At 34.2% G+C, this 26,843-nt stretch overlaps 1 protein-coding gene and 4 non-coding genes across 5 annotated transcripts; all 5 read left to right on the forward strand.

The window, feature by feature from the left end:
- The first annotated feature begins 11,601 nt into the window (after nt 1-11,601).
- LOC120145047 (isocitrate lyase-like) lies at nt 11,602-13,429 on the forward strand. The gene is made up of 2 exons (XM_039158957.1): nt 11,602-11,637; nt 11,711-13,429. The coding sequence occupies exon 2, from the start codon at nt 11,864-11,866 to the stop codon at nt 13,409-13,411; it is 1,548 nt and encodes a 515-aa protein (XP_039014888.1). The 5' UTR covers nt 11,602-11,637; nt 11,711-11,863; the 3' UTR covers nt 13,412-13,429.
- A 6,287-nt stretch (nt 13,430-19,716) lies between these two features.
- LOC120145772 lies at nt 19,717-19,818 on the forward strand. The gene has a single exon (XR_005518148.1). It is a non-coding gene; the product is annotated as a small nucleolar RNA Z157/R69/R10 (small nucleolar RNA).
- Nucleotides 19,819-19,854: 36 nt separating this feature from the next.
- LOC120145773 lies at nt 19,855-19,942 on the forward strand. Its single transcript, XR_005518149.1, has one exon. It is a non-coding gene; the product is annotated as a small nucleolar RNA R11/Z151 (small nucleolar RNA).
- A 36-nt stretch (nt 19,943-19,978) lies between these two features.
- On the forward strand, nt 19,979-20,098 carry LOC120145774. Its single transcript, XR_005518150.1, has one exon. It is a non-coding gene; the product is annotated as a small nucleolar RNA Z152/R70/R12 (small nucleolar RNA).
- A 52-nt stretch (nt 20,099-20,150) lies between these two features.
- On the forward strand, nt 20,151-20,276 carry LOC120145775. Its single transcript, XR_005518151.1, has one exon. It is a non-coding gene; the product is annotated as a small nucleolar RNA snoR80 (small nucleolar RNA).
- The last annotated feature ends 6,567 nt before the right edge of the window (nt 20,277-26,843 follow it).

Below are 26,843 nucleotides of genomic sequence, written 5' to 3' on the forward strand. Positions count from 1 at the left end.
TTTAAATGGTTTTATAAAAGAAGAAGTGTATGTGGAACAACCTCCAGGTTTTGAAGATTCAAAATTTCCAGATCATGTTCTTAAATTGACAAAAGCTCTTTATGGTTTAAAACAAGCTTCTGAGCTTGGTATGAAAGATTGTCAATTTTTTTAATTGAAAAAGGTTTTTCAAAAGGAAAGGTTGACACTACATTGTTTTTAAAGCATAAAGGTAAAGATTTATTAGTAGTTCAAATTTATGTTGATGATATAATATTTGGTTCTACTAATGATGTTCTTTGCCAAGAATTTTCTAAGCTAATGCAAAGTGAGTTTGAGATGAGCGTGATGGGGGAGCTCTCATTTTTCTTGGGACTCCAAATCAAGCAAAGAAAAGATGTCATCTTTATTAATCAAGCTAAGTACGTCAAAGATATACTCAAGAAGTTTGGACTGGAAAATAGGAAACCTCATGACACTCCAATGAGCTCTTCAACAAAGCTTGACTTAGATGAAGGAGGTAAATGTGTAGATGTTAAATTATAGAGGTCAATGATTGGCTCTTTGCTTTATCTAACTGCAAGTAGACCAGACATTATGTTTAGTGTTTGCTTATGTGCTAGATTTCAATCATGTCCTAAGGAATCACATTTACTAGCTGTTAAGAGAATCTTTAGATACCTTAAGGACACTCCTAGTTTAGGACTTTGGTATCCTAGAGACTCTAGTTTTAGCTTGCATGCCTTCTCTGATGCGGATTATGGAGGATGTAAATTAGATAGGAAAAGCACCTCCGGTACTTGCCAATTCCTTGGAAATATGCTGATTTCTTGGTTTTCAAAGAAACAAAATTGTGTTGCATTATCTACCACTGAAGCTGAATATATTTCAGCCGGTAGTTGTTGTGCACAAGTTTTATAGATGAAACAACAACTTTTTTATTATGGAATTGAAGTAGGTACTATTCCTATCAAGTGTAACAATACTAGTTCTATTTGTCTCACTAAAAATCCCATCCAACACTCTAGAACTAAACACATTGAAATTAGACATCACTTCATTAGAGACCATGTCACTAAGGAAGATGTAGTTCTAGAATTTGTTGATACTTTGCATCAATTAGCGGATATTTTTACAAAACCCTTAGATAAGGAAAGATTTTGGACACTTAGGAGAGAATTAGGTTTAACTGACCTATCTTCACTTAGTGTTTAAAATAATTTAGCACTTTTAATAAATACTGAAAAATGCTCATAATAGTAATTTTTGATTGCATTCATTGCTATTAGTTAGGGGGAGTTTATGATTCTTGATGAAAAATTAATTTTATGTTCAAATATCGATTAAAGATTAATTTAATTGTTTGAACATAATTATTTTTCAATATATGAGTTGCCTATACCACTAGAGAAGATTAATTTAGCATTTTGTGTGCTTAAAAATCGGATTTTAGCATTTTGGTGCAGAGGGAATCGATCCCCCCATGAGGGAACCGATTCCCCCTTTGAAGGGGAACCGATTCCCCCCACAGGGGAATCGATACGCCCCTGGGGTTCTGTTAAAATCGGGCAGAACACCCCAAAACCCTCTTATTTTTTCTTGCCGCCGTTCCCTCTCAACTCTTTCCCTATCTCCATTCTTGCCTCAAATCAACGATATTAATCGGAATTCGAATCAAATATCATCTTCTAAACTGTTGGAATCATTAAAATCGTGCAAACAACATCTAAATCCCCTCAATATTCATCTTTCAAGGTAAATTTTTCTAAACTCTCTATTTCATTGATTTTGAACATATGATTAGTTTTAATTAGTTCTAGGTTGAAATAGTGATCGGGCATTGATTGTTTAGTGATTAGAAACTAGACGTTACAACTAATTTCATCAAAAACACAAGAATTTTCCAAAAATTTTTAAATTTTCGAAATTAAAAAAAAATTGTTGTTTTTCAAATTATTGTGTTTTGATTAAACTATGTTGTTGTTATGAAAACTATACATATATTGTTTCTCAAAACCGTATTTTTCAAAAGTTTCTCAAAAACTTTGCCCATTAGGATTGATTTAGAGAACCTTGAAATATTGAGGACTCAATTGAGTTTTGGGATTAATTGAATTGCATACATTTGTTTTTAAAATTGCAGGTTATTCGATCTATTCTGATTTCCTTCACCATGTCAAATCCTAAACGTGCTAGGTCTTCATCTAGTCGTTCTAGTCGTCAACCAAATCCTCCTCCTATCCCTCAAAATCCTATTCCAAATCTTGATCCTAACTTGACTATCCAAAATTCTTGTTTCAATCAACCGGGTCCTAAAGATTATCGTTTTTGGTTTTACCAATATTTTAACTCGTATAAGATTAGGGAAGAACGTATCCCATCTCTTCAAGCTATGGTTGCTATTAACTTTAAATATCTCCTTATCTTGCACGAATGGAAATTTGATAAACTTTTCGAACTTGAACCCGTTGTCTATCATCAACTTGTTCGTATCTTCTATTGTAATGCCGTTTGTATCAAAAATCATGACAAAACCAAAACCATAGGAGTTCGTTCCTACCTCCTAGGTCAATATTTCCATCTTGATCCGGCTTACATAGCCAATGCCTTAGGCTTGGATAATGAAGGTTTATCAAATGAAAAACAAGTTTTAGGCTCTCGATATAAACGAAATGATAGTGCAAGTGTTCTAGATCTTCATGAGCGTTTTCTTCATCTCATGATCACTTGGTGGTTTCGACCATCCGGGGGTCGATATTCTACTCTTAGAGCTTTAGATCTTTGGTGGTTGCATTATTTTGAACACAATATAAAAATAAACCTTTCCGAGATTATCTTTGCTGAGATTGTTGAAACCGTTAACCTAGTGCCAAATAAAAAACTCTGTTCTTCACTAGTTTACGGTTGTATCCTTAGTAATCTCTTTTCTAAAGCTGAGCTTCAAGTTGGTCTAGATGCCTCCTTTCCTCTTAAGAAACAAATCAATCTTCTTTCTTTAACAAGAGCGGGATGGGTCAAAGATAAAGAAACCGGTGAATGGGTTCGATCTTCTGCAACTACTCCGGGAGCTAGTTCTTCACAAGCTCCACTCGAAGCTGACGAAGATCCAGAGTTTGAACAATTAATGAGGGATATCAATGAAGCCGAAGATGAGCCTGAGCAACCCGAGGAGCAGCCCGAAGAGCAAGCACAACAAACGCATCCAATGCCTCCATATTTCCAATCCTTTATGGAGACATTCGATTTTCGATACACTACTATGGATTCGCGCTTTATTTCTATAGAGTCCCATTTATCCACAATGGGAGCTCAACAATTAGAAATTCTTCGGGAAATGCGTGCAAATAATGAAGCAACCAACGCACGTATTAATGACCTCACTAACGAAATGGCCGCTATGCGAGCTCGTTTTCCTCCTCCTGATCCGGATATGTGATTAAATGTTTTACTTTGAACTCCAAACTTGTTTTAACATTTTGAATATTTTGGAATGTTTGAATTTTGGATTGATTGACTTTGAATTTGTTTGGATTCATGAATGGTTAGAAATTATCTATTTGGTGTGATTAAATTTATTCATTATTGCATAATTTACTTCATGATTAGATATATGACCAATTTTGCCATTTCACATTAATTATGAATATTGATTATGAAACTAATGGCTAACGCTTCTCTTGCTTGTGATCTTAGCAGCTTATGCATACATATACCTAATCAATTGGCTAAATGTTTTTCATGTTTCTTTGAATCTTTTTGATTTAACAAAAAGGGGGAGAAGTGTGTGTTTTAAGTGTGTTTTAAAATAAGTGTGTTTTAAAATGATAAATGAGAGAAGTGTTAAAGTAAGGGGGAGTAATTTCAAAACTTGATTTCAAAATCTTAAAATTACTAAAATGTTTTGTTATATGAACAAGGTGGAGATTGTTGAAAACATTTTGATATTTTGATATAACAAATTAAGTTAAATGAATTTTAAGATTTTCCAAATGATTTTCTAAGTATATTCGATATAATTATTCGAATATCAAAACATTACTCCAAATATTTCAAAAATCATTTTTAATCCTTACTTAAGTGTAAAATTAAGTTTTAATCTTAAAACAATATCAAAATAATCTTTCAAAGTATTTCGAACCATTTCAAAGCCAAAAATTCCAGATTGCTCAGAGGGAACCGATTCCCCCCCAAGGGGTACCGATTCCCCCCTGAATGGTTTGGCTCCGAGATTTCCAGAATGCTCGGAGGGAACCGATTCCCCATAGGGGGTATCGATTCCCCCTATTCAACGGTCGAAATATTTGAATTTTACACTTAGGGAACCGATTCCCTATGAGGGGGAACCGATTCCCCCCACACTCCAAGCATTTTTATTAAATGTTTTCACACTTAAACGGCTATATTATCTTCATTAATCATCCCTAACGTTCAGAAGTGATTCAAGGTGTATTTAAGCAAGCTTAGAAGCCATTGATAAAAAAAAAGAAACATAAGCAACTAGAATCAAGAGAGATCAAAGAGAAAGCATCAAACCTCAAGTTTGAGCATTTCAAACCTATTTTCATTCAATATTCATTTTGCTTTCAAGAACACATATTGTGCTCAATTGTATTCATCTTTGAGTGTTCTTTTCTTTGTTCTAGAATTGTGCAAACAATCTACCTTGTGAGGATTTTCTTGTAAGTTTGCAAATTTGTATTGTTCTCTTTGGGAGAGAGTTTTCTCAAGAATTTGGGGTATAATTCTTGAGGGTTTGTAAGGTTACTCTTTGTCCTCAAAAGAAAGACAAATTAGTGAATTTGTGGAAAATCCTTAGTGTGGATAGCTAAGGTAGTGGATGTAGACTTTGATTGAGAAAGTCGAACCACTCTAAATCGCTGTGCAAATCTTTTCAATTTTATGCAAAAGCTTCCACCAAAATTTTAATTGTCAATTCACCCCCTTCTTGGCCGATTCCGTCGATCGATTAACTCAACAGATTTTCCAACAAATTCACTAATTTGTTCTTTCTTTTGAGGACAAAGAGTAACCTTACAACTCCCTCAAGAATTATACCCCAAATTCTTGAGAACACTCTCTCCCAAAGATAAGAATACAAATTTCGCAAACTTATAGAAAAATCTTACTAGGCAATATGTTTGCACAATTCTAGAACAAAGAAAGAACACTCAAGAATGAATACAATTGAGTACAAGTAGTGTTCTTGAAAGTAAAAATGAATATTGAATGAAAATTGGCTTGAATTGCTCAAACTTGATGTTTAAGGCTTTCTCTTTGTTTTTCTCACAATTCTTATTGATCAATGGCTTTAGAACTTGTTTAAATACACCTTGGATTGATTCTAGCCGTTGTGAATCATTTGGGTGATGTTAGAGCCGTTGTAGTGTGAAAACCCTCTTGAAAAAGGCTGCTGGGAGCGTGGGGTATCGGTACACCTTCAATGGGTATCGGTACCTGCAGTGTAAAATTCAAATATTTCGACCGTTAAATGACTAGGGGTATCGGTACCTCAAAGGGGGTATCGGTACCCATTGGGCATTCTGTTTTTCTCGGAGCCAAAATTAACACAAGGGTATCGGTACCCGTTGGGCATTTTGTTTTTCTCGGAGTCAAAATTGACATAGGGGTATCGATACCTCCCTATTTAAAAACTTATTTTTGGCTTGATTAAGGCTCGAAATACTTTGCAAAAATTGTTTCAAAAATATTTTAAGATTGAAACATAAATTTACACTTAAGTAAGGATTGATATTGACATTTGAAAAACTTGGAGTAATATTTGTGATATTCGAATAATTTAATCGAATATACTTTAAAATTCAATATAAAATCTTAAAATTCATTAACTCTTTATTTGTTATATCGAAACATCAAAATGTTTTCAACAAAAAGTTACATGATGGTCACCTGACTATTCATTATGTTCTAAACTCGTCATTTTCCGTTAAAAAATTGACGATTGTTTAAGTTGGATGTCAACATGATGAATGTGATAGAATAATCATTTGAGATTCTAAAATTAGATTTTATCATATCACAATCAACAATTCAATATGTTAACGGTCAGTTCAAAATATTGTCTATTTTTTAATAGAAAATGAAAAGTTCTGAACATAATGAATTGTCGGGTGATCATTTTGTAACTTTTAACACTTGAAAGACTCAACAAAGTAACACTCTATAGTCAGATAACCATTTATAATTTGTAATAGTCGAGGGACCCTTTGTATATTTTACCTTTTTTTTAATAAATCTATCATTATTAATATAGTTTTAAAACTAAAAATAGAAACAAAGATTGAGCTGTAATACGTATAGAATCAAGGCTAATGTGGATTTCTTCCCTGCACATGGCCGGCAACTTTATAATTGATCGATACCTTATGTATATTATATATAACATTACACTATGCATGCATGCATGAATATTTGAAGTCCGCATCATGAATTATACGATAGGTACGGATAATGATGGTCGTAACATTACGTGCCACGATCTGATAAAATCTTTTGCATGTTCTAATCATCGATGGATTATTGGATTTATATCATACAGATTCCATTAATATATATATAGTATACACATTACACAGTGTCTTATAATCAAATAGGCTTCTTTCTTGGGGTCTATACCTTTGGCTTTAAATGGGTTAGGTCACCAATCAAATTGTTAACAACCACTAATAATGTGATTTGGGGTAGATCGAAAGTCTAATCCAAGACTAAAGTCCTAATTTGTAAGTAATATCGTCCCTTCTAATAATGTCACTTAAGTCCTTTGTACATTACTTGTTCATTTAGTATAAGTATAACTTTCGTCCATTTGTACACAAATCAAACGGCCTTATTGGTAAAAAAATTGTTGTTATTCCTCGAGAATTCGGATTCGAGCACCATAAATATCAGTGGTATAGCGTTCAATGTCGTTGAGAGATTTCTTTGAATAGATTTTGTTTGGTATTTACCCCAGATTAATAATTAAAAAAAAACTTTCATCCATTTGTCTTATATACATACAATATAATATACATATGATAATACCATACGTGTGGTCACTTTCATTTTTAGTTTGTTTTATTTTACTTGTTGAGTCGTTAATCAATATGATTCTGTCTTATTTTGGTTACTGAATCGTTAATCAGTATGATGATGTGACATGTTAACAAAATAATTAATTTTTAATTTCACCCTTGTACTTTAGATAAAATATTGATTTAATCCTTAAATTTTAGATAAAATATTGTTTTAACCCTTAAACTTTAGAAAAAACCAATTTGACCTCAAAATTTGGCCAAAGTCCTCTGTTGTCTGACGCTAGTTATTACAGTTGTCGATGATCGTTATTCACTTTCGTTGACAACCGTTAATCCTAAAATTTTTAATCAACTTCTTTTTTACCTCCTAAATATGAATATGATATTCGCTTTACAATAAAATGCTCTAAACTCCATAAATCTAACTTAAAACCCTTCTAATTCCTTTATAATTAAATTGTAATGATAAATTGATTATGAAGTAGATTTATTTCTGGTATCTTTATTTTTAAAGAATATTAATGACAAATTTATCATTATAATTTATTTTTTAAAAGAATTCAAAGGATTAAAAGTTCGATCTATGAAGTTCGAGATATACTCCGATAAAATAGACATCAAATTCGTGTCCAATCTACGACAAGCAATAGTTCATGGGCCGTTCGGGCCAAGGCCTGATTTTTCGGTTTAAGTTTAATTTTTTTATACTTTTTAGTTTCTATTTATTTTACATAATTTTAAAAAAAAAAAATAATAAAATATATTTATATTTAGATATACATCAAATATAAATAACAAATAAGAATAATAGGAAAATGAAGCTTGGGACTATCGTGGTCTTTTTGCCACCCTATCAGCAGCAGGAATTTAGGACCAGAGTAGGGATGGTAACGGGCCGGGTATTGGTCCCTCGTCTCCGTTCCCGTTTAAAAAATTTATACCCGTTCCTGCTTAAAAATTGCGAGGATTTAAATGGGGATCTCCATCGGGTAATCGGGGAAAACCGTGGGGAAACGGGTATCCCGTTTAGCATAAACGGTTATTTAAACTGGTATCGGGTCGGGTATATATGTTTAAATTAAATATATATATTATATATATTTTTAATTTAAATTAAATTTATTAATATTATATATATATATAATAATTATTTTTAATATTTATCGGGTCGGGTATCGGGCCGTGTATCGGGCCGGGTAATCGGGTAATCGGGGCGGAATTACCAAACCCGTCCCCGTTTAGCATAAACGATTTTCCCCGTTCCCGTTTAATTCGATTTTCGGCTTTTTCCGTCCATAAATCTCGAGCAAAACGACGGCGTTTAGAGTCCCAAAATCGCAAGTAAAAAGAACACGTGATGTATAAAATATTTTTAAAATAAAAAAGTATTTCTGAATTTTTTAATCATTTACGATAATAATAATAATAATACAGCACCTCCTTGCTTTGTCCATGACGTGTTACATCAGTCCTTCAACAAATCTTACCCACTTGATATATTCAAAAACCGACCAAAATTTATAATCAACCGAACCGACGGTTAATTTAAGTTGAAATTTTGTTTTTACGCTTAACAAATTAAATAATAATTTTAATATATGATAATTTTATTATTAATATATATGATAATCCTAAAGAGTATTTTTGAATCGGTCCCTAAAAACGAATTTAGAGAAATTAGGATATAACACTTTGGTTGTCTTTCTCAGGAACCCTAATTCTCCAAGTGAACAATGGAGAAATAAAAGCGGTAAACGGGTTACTCGGATCGGGTTGGGTTTGAGTAATTCGGTTCTTAATTCGGGTTAAGTTCGGATCGTTTCGGGTTTCAGTTTTATTGTCGGTTCGGGTATTAGATCGGGTCAATGTCGGATCGGTTGGTTTCGGGTCGGATCAAATCGGATCAGTTGATTTTTGGGTCGGATCAACGTCAGATCTTCATGTAAATTCAAGTTAAGTTGGATATAAGTTAATCAAATATATATAGAATTATTGATACATTTTTGTAAGAAAAAATGTATCTTTTTTTTTAAATCTTATAATTTGTGCTCAATTTCATTCAAATTCAATTATCATTTACGAATTATAATTTAATTCAAGCTTGACTTATAAGATATATTAGAGTTTGTGATATTTTTATTAATTTGGACTGAAAAGTTTATGGTACGATCTATTTGATTAAAAAAACAAAAATTTTAATTATAAATTTTATTATCTATTAAAATTTTAAATTAGATACTTAGTGTTTAATTATAAATATTATGTTTGAATAAATATTATTCTAAATATATTTATAAATGATATTATATTATTATATTATCGATAATATTTTAATTTTAAATTATAAAAGAATAGATATCTTTATATTATAAAAATAAGTTATTTGTGTAGTATTAAATAAGTTATTTTTATATTATATTTAAATGACTATATTTTTTTTCATAGATAAAATATGAAATTCCTTGTAGTGAGTTTCAGAAAGTTATTTTAGTAGTTCCAAAGTAAAATATAATAATCCATTTCAACCGTAGTTTAACCTAATTTATTTCAAGCATATAATAGTTTAACTTGCCTAATGATTTTATTAACAAGAGATGTGATTAGTATACACAAATAATTTAGGATAAAATTGAAATATTCTAAGAGTTTGGGGACCAATTTTGGATGAAGATCATAGCTTGGGATGAAAATGAAATGTTCAAAAGGTTGAGGACTAATATAAAATAATAGTCATAGTTTAAAGATAAAATTAGAATGTTTATAAGCATAGGGACTAATTTGAAATGAGGGTGATAGATTGGGAACATATGATGCAATTAACTAATTAATATTCATAATTTGATTTAAATAAATTGAAAAATAATTTAATTTTAGCATTTTTTATACATTTTAACTCAATTATCTTGTTAAAAACAGTTCAATGTTCGGTTCATGTTATTTTTGGTTTGGTTGCTTTCGGTTCGACTAAAATTCAGGTCGGTTTCAATTTGTTTTTTTGGGTTTCGGGTCAAATTTGGATCATCATCTTCTAATCTATTTCGAATCTTGGTTTGAGTAAACTGATTCGGATAATCAGATCCGAGTCAAATTTACCAAGTCTAAATGGTTTATATTAAGGGTTGGGTTGAATATAGATATTGGGTTTAGACCTTAGGTGCAGGCATTAAAAAATAGTGTCCCTTACCCCCATTACATATGAAAATAAGGCCACCATTATCTATTCAGCAAAAGGATAGAATTGACAAGTTGGCCAAGTGATATGGAGAAACGAAGATAGGGTTATCTTGATTGTCTTCCTCGGGAACCCCAATTGTTAAAGTCAGCAATCCCCAATGAACAATATCCCTTGAACGAATGGCAATCTGTCCGAAATCCAACAATTTCGGTTAAATATAATATCGAATCGAATCAAAATTCATTCGAAATTATAAATTATCGATTAAATATTAGATTAGTTAGTACTTATTAATATATTGTATAAATATTTAATGTTTAAGGGTTATTTTTGTACATTTAGTAGACTCAGTTTATCATTTTTTCGATTTTATAATTTTTTTACATCAATTTAGTTTTTGAAGTTGTTCAGGGATCAACCTAGCTCTTTAAGTCTGTTAACCATTTTGATTAATAAATCTTTTAATTATGTGGATTAAGGGAGTAAGTTAAAATATTTACTAAATATAACTATTAGAAAAAAAATCAAAATTTTATTATTTATATAATTGACATTAAATATTAGGTGAAAATTTTGAAGATTTTTTTCTAACAGATATCTTTGATAAATATTTTATTATTTATTTTTAATAAATATCACGTTAGTAATATTGATTAATGTAAAAACTATCGGTATTGATAAACGCAAAAGACTAACAGTTTTAGTTAAATGATGCTCCTAAACAGTTTCGATGACTAGATTGATACGAAAAAACTATAAGAGCAAAAAGATAAATTTAGTCTACTACATATGTAACTCTTAAGCCAAAATTTTAAATTTGAATGTGTTGAACGAACGAAAACTAATTGATAAATGAATTGTTATTATTCTTTGAGATTCTGGGTTCGAGCTCCAAGAATATCAGGTGTATAAACTTTCGAGTCAAACGGTTGAGATCTATCTTTGAACTTGTCTCGTATTTATATACTAATAAAAAATTGAATGTGTTTAAACATAATTGATTTTAGTTCCAGAATCATATATCCATTTGGGATTTGATCAGAACTTGCATGTCTACCAAACGTCGTAAAATCTCGAGGAAAAAGAAAAGGAAACAGAAATCAGTTGAGGAGAAGACGAGTGACGTGAGGCGAGATGAAGCAGGACAAGATGATTCATTCTACGTGCCTGTAAATGCAGGTCCCCTGGGACACTTTTCACTCACTTTCTGCAGATAACTATTCATAACCATGCAATTTTTTTTTTTTTTTGTATTTATCGGTCGTTATCGTTTTGTAGAGGGGGAGGTGGTAACTGATGCCCAGTTTTCTCCTATAAATTGAGGGTTTTGGAGGGGAAGAAGAGCACATCATGATCTTCTCCTAGGAGTTTTCACAAAGCTTTTCTTCTTCTTTTTTATTAGAACTCAAAGTTCTAGCCATGGCTGCATCTTTCTCAGTGCCTTCAATGGTAAGATAAGGTTTATCTGTGTTCTTTTGTTGCCGTTTTCGTGTGATTCAGTTCAAAGCTTGTTGTTGGACAGATAATGGAAGAAGAAGGGAGATTCGAATCTGAAGTTGCCGAGGTGCAAGCATGATGGAACTCGGAGAGGTTCAAGCTAACTCGACGGCCGTACTCAGCTCGTGATGTGGTGGCTTTACGCGGCAACCTCAAGCAGAGCTATGGCTCGAACGAGATGGCGAATAAGTTATGGAGAACGCTCAAGACGCACCAAGCCAATGGCACTGCGTCCAGGACATTTGGTGCACTTGACCCCGTGCAAGTGACCATGATGGCTAAGCATTTGGACTCGATTTATGTCTCCGGTTGGCAATGCTCCTCCACTCACACCACCACCAACGAGCCGGGTCCGGACCTCGCCGATTACCCTTACGACACTGTGCCGAACAAAGTCGAACACCTCTTCTTTGCACAACAGTACCATGACCGGAAACAAAGAGAGGCACGAATGAGTATGAGCCGTGAGGAACGTGCTCGAACGCCTTACGTTGAATACCTGAAGCCGATCATCGCCGACGGTGATACCGGCTTCGGTGGCACCACCGCGACCGTTAAGCTTTGCAAGCTTTTCGTTGAGCGCGGTGCTGCCGGTGTACACATCGAGGACCAGTCGTCCGTGACCAAAAAATGTGGTCACATGGCTGGTAAAGTGCTTGTTGCTGTTAGTGAACACATTAACAGGCTTGTCGCCGCGAGGTTGCAGTTCGATGTTATGGGAGTCGAGACGGTGTTGGTGGCTCGAACCGACGCCGTCGCGGAAACCTTGATCCAAACCAATGTGGACACTAGGGACCATCAGTTTATTCTCGGTGTGACGAATCCGAACCTTAAGGGGAAAAGTCTAGCCACTATGTTGGCTGAAGGAATGGCTGTTGGTAAAAATGGTCCTCAACTTCAAGCCATTGAAGACAACTGGCTAGCCATGGCACAACTCAAGACATTCTCCGAATGTGTCATAGACACCATCAAGAACATGAACATCACCGAAGATGAGAAGAGGCGGCGGATGATCGAATGGATGAACCATTCGAGTTACGATAAGTGCCTATCAAATGAACAAGCCAGGGAGATTGCCGATAGATTGGGACTCACAAATCTGTTCTGGGACTGGGACTTGCCTAGGACCAGAGAAGGGTTCTACAGGTTCAAAGGGTCCGTGATGGCCGCCGTAGTTCGCGGTCGCGCTTTCGCGCATCATGCCGACCTTATTTGGATGGAGACATCGAGCCCCGACCTCGTCGAGTGCACCAAGTTCGCCGAAGCGGTGAAATCAATGCACCCGGAACTCATGTTGGCCTACAATCTATCCCCATCTTTCAATTGGGACGCATCCGGAATGACCGATGAACAAATGAGGGATTTCATTCCGAGAATCGCCAAGCTCGGTTTCTGTTGGCAGTTCATAACGTTAGCCGGTTTCCACGCCGATGCATTGGTGACCGACACGTTCGCCAGAGATTTCGCGAGGAGGGGGATGCTAGCATACGTGGAGAGGATCCAAAGGGAAGAAAGGAACAATGGAGTGGACACATTGGCTCACCAGAAATGGTCCGGCGCGAACTTCTACGATCGATATCTCAAGACGGTCCAAGGAGGCATAGCATCCACAGCAGCCATGGGCAAAGGTGTGACCGAGGAGCAATTCAAGGAAACATGGACCAGACCAGGAGCAGGGGGCATTGGAACCGAAGGCAATGTGGTTGTGGCTAAGGCTAGAATGTGAGACAAGCAAAAGTGACCTCAAGGATGGTTTGTTTTGGACTTTGGAAATAATAAAACGTGGTAATAAAATCTTTGGAGAACGGACCGTTCTGGGTAATTTTCTTTTATTCCTTTGTCGGGCCATATTGTGCCTTTTTTTTCTCCAAGGCTTTGTATTGCTTTTGTTGGAGATGAAACTTTGATCCTTCAATGATGATGATCCAAATCTGTGTCTTAATCATGCCTGGCTTAGCTGCCACTTTTATACTATTATCAAATTGACTTATAAATTTATATTTAAGTTTGGATTAATTTAAGTTTTTAATAATTTTGAATAATTTTTTACTATAATTAATATTATTTTATGATTTATGAATGTATTGTGAAATTTTATTATAGTATGATTTAAAAAATTTATGGTACGATCTTATTTAATAAAATAATAAGTTAAGAGGTAAAGAGGATCAATGGTGAATTATGAATGCGATCCCGAACCAAACACTGAGGGGCATTGCTTTCATCGATACGGTGAAGAGCCTCCTCGAAGCCGAATGCCCGGGAGTCGTGTCTTGCGCCGATATCCTCTCGTGTCTTGCGCCAATATCCTCTCGTTGGTCACGAGGGACTCGGTTGCGATCACCATAAACGAATCGATAAACTCATCGGCATTCCATTTTCCGTAACGAATACATACACTCATTGTTTGTCACACACCATATGGGGGACCATATTGGGAGGTTCCTACGGGAAGAAGAGATGGTGTGATCACTAATGTCACGGAAGCCAATACCCAGATCCCTGGACCATTCGACAACTTCACCACCCTCCTTACACATTTCACTAACCAAGGACTCGACACGACCAACTTGGTCCTCCTCTCCGGTACGATACGATAAACCAGTCTTCATTTCACGGTTTCGACCTCACGATTCATTTTGTTGACGAATTATTTCATCTCTCAAGTGGTCACACCAGCATATCGCATTGTCTCGTGGTCTCTAACCGGTTGTACAACTCTAGTGGCCCCAGAGAGATCGATCCTGTTAGAAAAAACGTGCACCCACTAATCCAAGAATGATATAAAAAATAATAATAAATAAATATCATTATAAAATTAAAGGGAATGAAGGGATAAGAGATAGAAAAAGTTTACTTTTATCTTGAGATTGTTATCTGAAATAATAATTTGAGACAAAATCAATCATGAGAAAATAAATCAATATGTTAAACTTCTTAGAAGATAAGATAAAAATAAATACAAATAAAATACTCCTTTTATTTTGATCTATCGATCGGAAACAATTGAGGTCTATTGCTACACAGTTTCCTTAAGACATATTTTAGGTCACTTCTTTAGTGCTCGAGTTCGTTGGTCGTCTGTCTCCAGGATACAATAACTAATGATCAGCTACAGTAGCACATTTGCACAATCACGAACGATTCTTACCTTCGACTATCACCAAAAAAACTAGAGACCTTTTTCAAGATAAGAGAAGTTTGATGTGAAAAACCTAACAGGTTTACTTACTATTTATAGTGGATTTTCAATAGAGATTTAATCCAATCAAATATATTTTAATATTCAACATTAAACATATAACAATATCTTTTAATTTGAAATATTCAAAAGATAAAACTCTTTTTACCATTTAAACTTATATATGTATTATTATAATTTAAAATATACAAAAGTAATAATTACCTTTAATATTCAAAGTTAAAATGGTAACAAATACCTTTTTAAGTAGACATATTCAAAGAGTAATTATCTTATTAATATTTAAAATAAATAATATATTTAATTTACAATTGTCAAAAGATAAATTTCTTTTTATTATTCAAACTTAGACATATATTATTTTAATTTAAAATATACAAAAGTATATAATTATATTTTAATATTCAAAATTAAAAAATAACAAATGTCTTTTTAAATTGACTTAATAAAAGAGTAATTATCCTACTAATATTCAAATTAAAAATTATCTTTTAATTTGTAATAATTAAAAGGACTACAAATTTAATATAAATATTAAATCCATCAATTAAATTCACTTTTTTTAACAGACCCGACGATCGACCGAGAGTACGCCGAGAACCTAAAGGCGAACAAGTGTATTATTTTAATTTGAAAATGGGTCGGATAAATGTTAAGACCGGAACCGAAGGCGAGATCCGAAAGCAATGTGCACTTATCAACAATTAATTTTTTATTTGGAATAAAACAGGTGAAGGAGGGGATTGTTTCAGGAAATGCGGGTTAATATACGGCGTTATCGGATATTAATTTAGGGTAAATTGATCTCCATCATATTTAAATTGACATTCAATATACAATTTAGGGTAAATTATGCGTTTAGTAATTAAAATATCAATTTTTTAGTACTTTTTTTTTAAAGATGGTATTTTGTATTACGAAACGTTTACAAAGTAAATCACCTCAAAGACCTCATTAAAAAAAACCCCTAATCTTAAATGGGAAAAAAGAGTGTGCCTTGGGGTGGTAGAGATGTTAAGAAACAAAACCACAAAGCTGAACACACAAATTCAAACCCAGCCTTACTACAAATCCCAAACCCCTTCCAAGACATTCAACACAAACAAACTACAAAAAATAAATTAGAACTAAAACGAGATCGAACACCGACTTCATATCCAAAGAAACGAGCCAACACCTCAAACACAACATCACCCGCAACCCGAGCGTGAACAAAAAAGAAGCCCCGAGACATGGAGAACCGCACTTATTGAGATCTAACTACCAACAAACTCGTCCAAGAACCGAAACAAACACCAGATAGCAAAGACAGTACGAACCTACCCATTTACCAAAAAATAATAGAAATATCCACCAAAATAAGCTAGAAAACATAAGCTCCAATCGAGACCACCCGCACTAAAGAAAGGAAACTGCAAACTGAAATAAATCACGTTCCAATAATCTCATAAACTCTCACCAAATATAGATTTTGGATTAATAAAATCCAAACAGCTCACAAGGAAGAAACATAAGTGAATAGAATCGGAACAATCATCCCATTTCTTCTGGCAAAAGAGAAAACAAATAATACTCATTCATCAACTGAATTCTTCCACCAGCTACTACCTCAACTGCTCCAAGGATTCCATATCCACATGATCATAAACAATAGAAGGCAACATCAATCCGTGTTTTCCTGCAATAATACTCGAAGAAACTTGCTATCTTCCTTGTATATGTAAGCAATTTACAGTATCGCTCCCAAGAAGTTGAGTGTTGCCCGAATCTCCCACTTTCCAAACCCACTTGATCTCTTCACGTGAGCTTCCACTCACTTAAAATCCAAGGTAACCCAACAGAATATTGTACGATAGCCTCCAAAATACTTAGAAACGGGGTGAAAAACCGACCATAAATCCACCATTCAAACAACCATACAACAAGAACTTCAATAAACCACACTATAATACCACATTCAGGCCACAACCAAGAACAAGAAACACCACCCTAAATAAAATCGGCCACCTTCATCAACTACTCACCCAACAAACAAGCACTAAATAGAGCAAAAAACAAAGGATGCCTTACTCCAAAACATCAATGACAAAAACCTATAGAACAGTAACCAAAACCCTGAAGCAACCCTATGATAAACGAAAACCCCCCAACACCCTTCTAACGACACAACTCCTACAGAAATCCTAATTGCTTATTTATCGACGCCGCCTCCTGTGCTTCAAGAAAAACTTCGGCCCACCTTTGCTTTAAAACAGAATATGAAATTGATGAATCCGATAATTCCGAAAAAAGAAAATCTGATTGTTCCAAATTAAATTTCTCAGCGCTCTATCTCTTCTTCTCCTCTCAGCTTTTGAGAGAACTTTGCCCTGAATATCCAGCATTGAGCTGAATTTCTTAATTCTAAAAGATTTGCTAGAGGACTTAATCGGCACATCCAACGATTCCTCGCCATCACACCCAATAAGCTCGGAGTATCCAATCATCCTAGAAAATGAATTTACTTTATCACTTGAAGACAAAGGGCCCACAAAAGCATTCTGATCTTTATTTTTGCTCAGTGCAGGAGCTGAAATTCGAAGACCCTCCACCCGGGCTTGAAAATAAGAAGTTTCTTCAATAGGCACTTCAAAAAGCCTTGAATAGATAGAGACGGATTGGGACACTTCAATTTTGGCTGACTCTCTATCAATATCCACTAATCTGATACTATCATCAGCACACTGATAAATAGGCCTGTCAAAAGACAAAACTGGCACATCAAGAAACCCTTCGATCACAACCTCCATATTTTCCACTATAGGTTATGTAAGTGGAATCCTACTTGACAGATCACCGAAAGCACTCCTGACTAAGCGCATTATTAAGCCTATCCTCATTAATTCCTACATTGAGACCCGCATCAGCTGCAAATTCCTCCTGCAGTCTTGGAAGCATACCCTCTCCATCAACTTCTGGTTGCCACGCTCTATCACCGGCCGAAGTGCCATCAATGAAAACTCTTCGTCTTCATAGACCTCTGTTTGGATTTTAATGGAGAAAGCCCTACCATTAAGGATAACAACCATTTTTCCGGAACCGCCGATACACAATTGACTTCCAGAAGAAGTTTGGCTTCATCAAATCTAACTCTATTGCTTGTTTCTTCATGTATTGAAACAACTGAGCCCCACAAGCTCCCTAAATCGTTGAAAAACTTATTACTCCATATAACCAGTGGAACATCTTTTAAAATCAACCATATTTTCCTTTTAACTCTTTGCTCATATCCTTCTAAAAACTCCAACTCATCAAACCAGATACGAATCCAATCCTCTCTTCTAACCCAGCATGCATGTCGCTCCGTTTCACCTTTAAACTAGATAACCACCAGCCTTTCGTGCCAGTAGCTCACCCTAACAACAAAACCTTCAGCTTCAAAAGCAGTTTGAATGATGTCCTCATTGTACATCCTTTTAAATTTACCGACTAAACAGCTCTCTCTCCATTGTAATTCTTTCTTAGGAACCACGATGCTCGCATTGGCATCTTGATTTTTCTGAGTTAAGATTGGAGAATCACCCGAAACACTAACATGAACAACAGAACCTGAATCTACTGTCCTAATCTGCTGATTCGCTCTGACATTTTCATGTGCCAAACTAATTTCTTCAAACCGGCTGCCCAAAACGCCCTTGAAAGATCTGGAATCTCTAAAAACAGGTCTCCACACCTTAATCTCTGATTTGCCAGACTCTGTTCTCATGCTTAATACTTTCGAAGCTAAATCATGATAAACTCTTATTCTGAATCCGTCAATCAACCTCCCATCGGCTTTCCGAACCGCCAAGTTGGCTTCATTCTTGTTTTTGAACCTAACAAACGTGAACGTAGAACCAAAAAAGAGCCTCCTTCTACTTATTGTTGACAAATACTGTATGGACCATCGACGACTGGACTGCTCTCTCCGCTTCGCCTATCCTTCTAAACTCAATCCCCACTGTCAATAAGTAAACTAAAAATGGAAAACCTTAGATACCACAGACTTGAACTAAGTGATAACTAAAAGACTGGTTAACTCTGGCTTTAACACAAACGCCATTGTGTCTACCGTCGTCCCATTCGTCAGCCGATGAAGTCTAAACATTTTAGCCCGCACCTTTTCGACTCCCTGGACATGATTATGGTATTCATTTCATCGAAAAATGTCTCAATCTCCCCTAAATCGATGATGGACTCTTCAACTTCTTCATCCTCTTATATCCGTCATCAACCGTCGGATGGGCTTGAAATTGGGCTATGTTGGTCTACTCATCATCATCTCGCGGCCCACCGTTCGGATTGATCATCTGTCTATCGAAGTTATGCCCCGTCAGTCCATCCATTAAGTTTTTAACGACGACGTACTAAAATAAAAGAAAAATTATATTAAGTATGTTTTAAAAAAAGGAAAGATTAGGTATTAAAACGGATCAAAACTATAGATTATTCCAAATGCGTATTTAACCCTATAATTTAAATACCAAAACTGATAGATTTCGATTGAAACCAACTATAGATTGAACACTCGTTCTAAAAGTTAGCCCAATGCATTCAGTCCAGCCCAATTGATCTTTAGGTTTCAGCCGCCAACCAACGCCTCGACTCAGTCAAAACAGCTAAACCCTAGCCCAAACGTAACGAACTCTTTGGAAAACCCTAATTTCAACCCTCGCCCACACTATATAATCTCCCTCGAACCTCTCTTCTCATCACCAGTCTCCTTCTATTCGGCGCTCATTATTTCATAAAAGATTTCAATTTGAACTTCGAATTCGTTGGTTTTTTCTCTCTCAAATTTAAAAGCAAAGAAGATTGCAGTGATGAAGCAATTTATTCGTGGACTAGAGTTTCTGATCTGGGCTTCTTCTCCCAGAAGTTGAAGACTAACCCTTGGCTGTCTGAGTAATCTTCTTCATTCCAGATTCTTTTTTTGATTTTAGAAAATGAGGCTAATGATGATAATTTAAAATTATCTTAGCGGATTTCAGTGAGATTTTATAATCAATGATCTGATTGTTACACACACTGAGGCCTTAACCTTTTATTTTAGACATTTTAGGGGATTTTGTTTTTGCTATGATGAGATAAGAACACATAAGTGTTGATGGGCAGTGGATTTGAATCTTTCTGTTTTGGGAAGATCTGCCGTGAGCCCTCTCTTTTTAACGACTTCTCCTTCCACTGAGCTCTGAATCCCCATTTATTTTCCGATTATTTTGTTTAGTTTGCAGAAGCGTCTATTACCAATTCTGGGGGATGATTAGTTCCTCTTGGCATAATGGCTCAGACGCCATACTAAAATCTGTGGTCATCCTGATCATTGGCGTTTGTTTCGTGCCATTTGATCCTGGAAACGCCACAAATATTTTGTTTCCCCCCCTGAAGCAGAACAGCTTGAACTTGGTTGAATTGCAAATTAGCGTTCTAGTTCCTGTGTACACCACCGGTAATCAAACAAACAATCTCTCCATGGAAAAGGATTCATTGAATCATTGTTGTTCCTAAGTTTTGGGTTTGAACACCAAATATTAGAAGTGTGTAATTGAACGTCGGAAAATATTTGTTTAAGAAATTTTCTGTGATCCTCTATGTTCTTAGGAAAGAACGAAACGATAAAAGAATCAGCGACCTGATGGAGAAGTCATGTTTACAGCCGATTGTCTTAAACAAGAGAAGATTCTAAGGAAATGTGACATTAATCAGTCATAAATGTGTGTGTAATTATTAACTTTAATCAAATTTTGGTCAAATATGGTGGTATTTATTAGGGGTCACAATCAGACGGGAAAACTAAAAAAATTGTGGGAGATTTGAGTTGATACGATGGAGAATAACCGAATTCATTCTTTACCTACGAGGATGAAGATGAGGGAAGTTTTATCTCTGAAATGTAATGTGGATAGGGATGGGGATTGTTATATTCGAATCATGGGAATAATTGAATTGTATTCATGTGAATAATTGTAGGGATCCTTGAAAAATATTTGTAGGAATCTTTAATATTTTACAAAATTTTAAAAATATATTTATAGTCATTTACGTATATTCCCTTAATATATATTTTAATAAAAATTTATATATGATAAAACTGTTATAATATGTGTTTGCCAATAAAATTTAAATTTAGATTTTTTTTTCATTTAAATATACAAAAATTAATATACATCAAATAAACTAAAATTAAAGTTTAAATCTTTTTTCATTTAATATATAAAAATTAATATACATCTCAAAGGAACTAAAATTGAAGTTTAGATTTTACGTATACATTAGGTGATGAATATTGACGTTCGAAATTTTCATATTATAGATATAAACTAATTTGAGACAATCTAATATATCTTATAAGTTTTAATTGATTTTAAAATGTTTGTTTATTTTGAGATTGTATTCGAAATAGTAATTAAGGATGGGTATGAGAATAATTATGAAACATACATGAAAATTCCCTAAAATCATAGGGATGGATTAGATAATGCAAAACCTGATGGAATAAACTGATGGAATACATGACAAACTATATCTATATTGAAATGAAATTTAATATTAAAACCTATTTAGTTATTAATCAAATATTTCTTTGAAAAGTAATTTTAAATATCTTTACATTTATAAATTTATTTAGTATTCTAGTATGCTCAAGTAGGGATGATAATGAATGGTCAAGTTCAAATAATTTAGAAGAAGAAGAAATATTAAATTGATATAATTTTAAATATGATGTGTTATATTTAATAAGAGGTTATTCATTTTAAGAGTTATTCATTTTTGTAACACCCAAATTTAGGGGTTAAAATTAAGAAATTATAAAGTGGTGGATTTAATTGGTATTTTTAGAAGAAATTGGGGATTAAAATTTAAAGTTTTAAAGTTGGCAGACCATTTTATGAAGTGCAGGAAGTTCCGTGTCTAAACTCTTGATTTAGCCATTTTAATTATGAGATGTTATAAATCCCTAATCTCCGGTATGTTTCTGGAAATTTTTCTAGTTTCCCTCTCCCGTCAACCCCTCTTTAAACTCCGATCTACTCGTCGTCCGACCTCCGATCGATGAGCCGAAACCACCATCGTGTTCGTTGTCAACCGAGGAACAAACCCCCTCAAACCTTTCGTCGTGAATCGTCGACGTTCGTCGTTAATTTTAGTCGGAAGTATCGTCGGTAATAACTCGGTTTTAGTTGGTTTTTCATAGATTCACGACGATCGGGTCATCCGTTTACAACACCTCCCGCACCATCGTGTTCCTTGCATCGTTCCGAGTCTGCCGGTGTCATCCTTGGTCTCCGTCGACGGCGGCATGTGAGGAGGTGAAGCGGTCAAAGTTTCCGATTTGTTGAAATCGAGCTCTCCGCCGTTCAAAATTGTGAACCGAGCTTTGTAAGTATCTCAAAATCGCTCAAAATAATTTTTAAGAATTTTTCTGTGATTTTTAGGCAACTGGAAGGGGCCCCACGCATCGCCACTGCGCGTGGGGATGGTCCAAATGACCGGTTTGACCGGTTTTGGTGCTTAGTTGACCGGTTTGATCGGTCATAACCCGACCCGTTTGACGACCCGTTGGCCGTTGACTGGCGTTGACCACTATTGACCAAAACTTTGACTGGCTTTGACCAGTCATTAAACGACCTTTGACTTTGACCGAGTATACCTATCCTGACATTTTTCGACGTTCCAAATCCGATTCCGCAGTCTGTTTTTCGAAATTTGGACCCGAAGGCCTCGAAATTACCGGGCAAACCGTTGGCTTTGATTTTGACTAAAAAGTCATATTTTATGCTTTCGACGTCCTAAATCCGAATCCGAAGTCCGTTTTGCCAAATTCGAACCCGATAAGCTGTTTTTCACTGATTTATCACCCGATTCGATCAGTTTATCGCAATTAAGCTCCGTTTCTGATATAATTTATGTTGATATGTATCTGAGGAATTATTGGAAGTTGAATTGAAGATCAAAGGCGTGCGAATGGAATTTTTGTGATCAGTATTGTACGGAAATCGAGGTAATATTTTACTACCTCTTTATGCTTTATAGAACATGTTGGTATTGGTAAATGCATGAATGGAAATGTTTGGTCTCATATGTGTAATTAATGAAGATCTACACTAGATACGAATACGGTAGAAAGTAGATAACTGAATATGGCTCAGTGACTATTATAAGAAATTGGAGGACAGTTGGAATTAAATTACAAGTTCTGGAATTAAGTGATAAAAGAATCAACCATGGATTGTAGATTATAATTTATCTCTAAAGGTACTTAGATGATAAATTATGAGAATATATCGATTTGGTAAAATTATGAAATTACTCTTATGTTGGAAAATGACAAGAATTGTCTCTGGAAGTGGATTAATAAATCTGAAAAGAATTATTGATCTGCTAAAACTATTGATGTGCATAAGAAATGTTAGTTTTACTTGGAAAATGGATAACCGGTTTTTAACCCCAAGAAGGTTTATGCTAGATACTAGAAGTCTTTTAAGGAATCATTTCAAGATCAAAGAATGTTCGATGAAGCAATTAATCATAGGATCTCTATATATTATTTTCGTTAAGAGCTAATATCGAAATTATCTGGTTAAAAAATTACGAAAATGCCCTTGAGAGATAAAATAGTCAGAGTTGACCCTGAAGGAGAAAATACTTTGAGGATTTGTACTTAACTCGATTAAGTACAAATTTAATTATTAATATTATGTCTTTGTAAAGAAAATTTCATAATATTGCGTTTGTAAAATCCGAGAAGGCACTTGACCCTAAAATATCCGAGTTATAAGTAAATACCTGAAGAATAATTTATCGGAGGGTGCTCTTTTATCAGAATTGTTCGAATGGACTGGAATAGATGATAAATTGGAATTAAATAATAAGACCGGATGGAGGAAAAAGATTGAAATACCGTGGATCTATAAAATGACCAAAATACCCCTGTAATGGAAATGACCCAAGAATATCACCAAGCTCAGGAATGATTGAATATTCTCGAGCTCTGAAATGAATGGAATAAAACTGAAGATCAAAATTACCAAAATACCCTTATGGCCTAAATTAAGTAAATATCTTGGATTAATTAAGGAATCCAAGTAAGCATAGGTATTGGACTACCTTTAAAGGTAATGGAAAATAATTTAAGTGAGTAGATCAACCCTAAAGCTATGTCAATACCTGAATGACATAGATATTACTGGAACATGTGTTCGTCTTCTCAAGTTTGGCTCGATGACAAATTTTAGAAGTATTCAGTTCAGCTCAGATCTAGATCGTATTCAGTACTAAGAATTGGATGTTTGTTCAACAAATCAACCACGAAGACCAAATTGAATGGAATAGAAGTACAACATGTATCTAAAATTCAGGAACGTTTAAATTATTCTGGAAAATCCTGAAGTAACTGGATTGGACTTGAATGTTAAATGAACTAAATAACCTCAATGACTGAGGATTAAGTAAGAGATTGGAATAAGTTTGGAAACTCGGATGAACTTATATGATGTATTATCCCTATGGATTATGAACCACAAATCAAGTACGTCAGCATTTCATGGTATAGTTGAAACATGGAAATAAAATAAAGACCATTAGAATATTTGTTTGTCTCCTTAAGATCTATTCAGTGATGACTCAGATGATGATTTGTGGATAAGAATATTTGGTATTAAAGAGTAAATACCCTGAAAGGTTAATGAATTGACAAGTTGGTAAGTATTGGTTCTGGAAGCTATTCATCTGGAGTTGTTCGATAATCGGATTAATCGTCATAGATTGTAAAGATTCTGAATACCTTCAAATTTCGTAGAGCTTCAGAAAAGTGTACGAATAAGATGATCCCGATGAATCATATCCTGAATAACCGATGATTTTGTCAGTTAACAAACTCTTCTAATAGTGATTCTAATTTCCGGCATTCTATTGGTAAACTTAAGATTTGCGTTTCTCTGCCCGATAAGATTATCATGTATCTCTAAATAATATCTGGAAACTCTAGTGTGTCCCTACTTATATGAATATTTTATCTGATTTCTGATTTGAATTCTGTTTTGACATCTGATCTGAAATCTATTCTGATTCCTAACCTGGATTCTGTTATGATATATGATCAATTATGTTTGATTTTTGATATCTCCATTTACCGACGGAGAAATGTTTTAAATGGGGGGTATTGTTGAAGGAAGAATTTCTGCAGGTTCCTCGGCTTTGTGCTCAGGGCCTTATATGATGTGTTGGGTTAGGTGTATGGTTCTGGGGAACCTACACATTATGATGTGTTGGGATGGGGTATATATATATGTTTTAAAAAAAGATCTGAAAAGTTACATGGTTTTGGGAACACACTAGAAAATCTATTCTGATCTCCTGAACCTAGACATCTGAATATTTCCATCTGAAATGAATCCTATTTGTTACTACTGAAATCCGTAGAATCTCTGCTCAGTATAAAGATCTGTAAATGTCTGAATCGATAAGGAAAATATGTTTCTGTATCTGCACGTTTTTCAGCATCATCTGGTAGTTCTGTATTACTGAGCTTTCCGAAGCTCACTCTACTCAACATTGCAGGTTAAAAGAATTGTATCAGTGCAGCTATCGACATCAGTAAAGGAGTTCTTCCGGCGTTGTTTGTAGAGTACGGTACATGTGATAGGGGGCATGTAATTGAATTTATTTTTATGTACGAGTCTAAAAATCTATTTTTTTATACATACTGATAAATCATTTTATAAGTTTACATGTTCCGATAAAAGTTTTAAATTTTCCGCAAATTTTTACGGTGGGTCGCCCCGGTGACCCTAATGTGACTTCCGGATCAGATCGGATTACCCGTATCGGTCTGGTTACAATTTTAATTTGAAGATTAAAAGATAATAGAGGTTCATTTACTTTAAAAACAAGTAAGGTGGCTTTTGCATTATTTTCTTACATTGTAGTTTTTCAACTCATAAAATAAATTTAATATGACCTTTCATCAGTGTTTTCATCATTAATTGTTATAGTGCTTACATGATATATCACGGTGTTGATGTTGGTGGTCCATCGTGGACCATCATGTTAGCACCGTAAATTGTTACGCCAGTATCCTAACGGTCAATTATAGATAACGTTAGTTAAATAATCATATTGAGTTATATTAAGAGAAAAAATAATATGAGGATCACATTGATTTTTCTTAAAAGTACATGGACCTAATGTCTTTTTCTCTAATTTAATGACATAGTGGTATGTTTGTAATAATATTTCAATTGAATTATTAAATTATAATTTATAGAAAAATCATGACTTATGTTTATACATTCTAATAATAGAGTGATTTTTCAAAAAAAAAATAATTGAGTGACCCGGAATGTAGTTTACCCTTAGGGTGCGTTTGGTTCACGGAATGTAAGATTACCAGTGAGAATAAAAGATTACCAGGGAATATGATTACTGGGAATGTTGTATTTTGTGTTTGGTTGGTTTAGCAGGAATGTAAGATTATCGTGTTTAGTTAAAGGAATAAAATATTATTGGAACGTATATTTGACCAAATTGTCCTTTATATATTGTTTTTATAACAAGTTGGAAAATATTTATATATTTTCTTTAAAAAATTTAAATTCATAAAATTTATATAATTTTTTTACAAAATTGAAATATAAAAAAGTTTAATGAAATGGTAAAATTTTATTTTAATCCCTGAACTTCATATAAATTTTAATTATAGACTTTTTGTAAATCTAAAATAGTTTAAGGATAAATTTGTAATTTAACATTCGTAGAATTTATTATTCATGACAGAATAAGGATATTTTTTGAAGAAAAAAAAATTAAGGGCATTTTAGTCCAAAACACTGGTAATCCAACAATGCCAAGAAAATGGAGGTAATGACATTCCGATAATATACCCCAAAAATCCACTATTGATAATGTAAGATTACACATTCTCGACCAATCAAACGGG

This window comes from Hibiscus syriacus, unplaced genomic scaffold (assembly GCF_006381635.1).
Source record: "Hibiscus syriacus cultivar Baekdansim isolate YM2019G1 unplaced genomic scaffold, ASM638163v2 tig00110893_pilon, whole genome shotgun sequence".
NCBI classification, from domain to species: domain Eukaryota; kingdom Viridiplantae; phylum Streptophyta; class Magnoliopsida; order Malvales; family Malvaceae; genus Hibiscus; species Hibiscus syriacus.

What these genes read in the sequence shown, in the direction of transcription:
- LOC120145047 (XM_039158957.1), top strand. Translation starts at nt 11,864, where the DNA reads ATGGCGAATAAGTTATGGAGAACGCTCAAGACGCACCAAGCCAATGGC.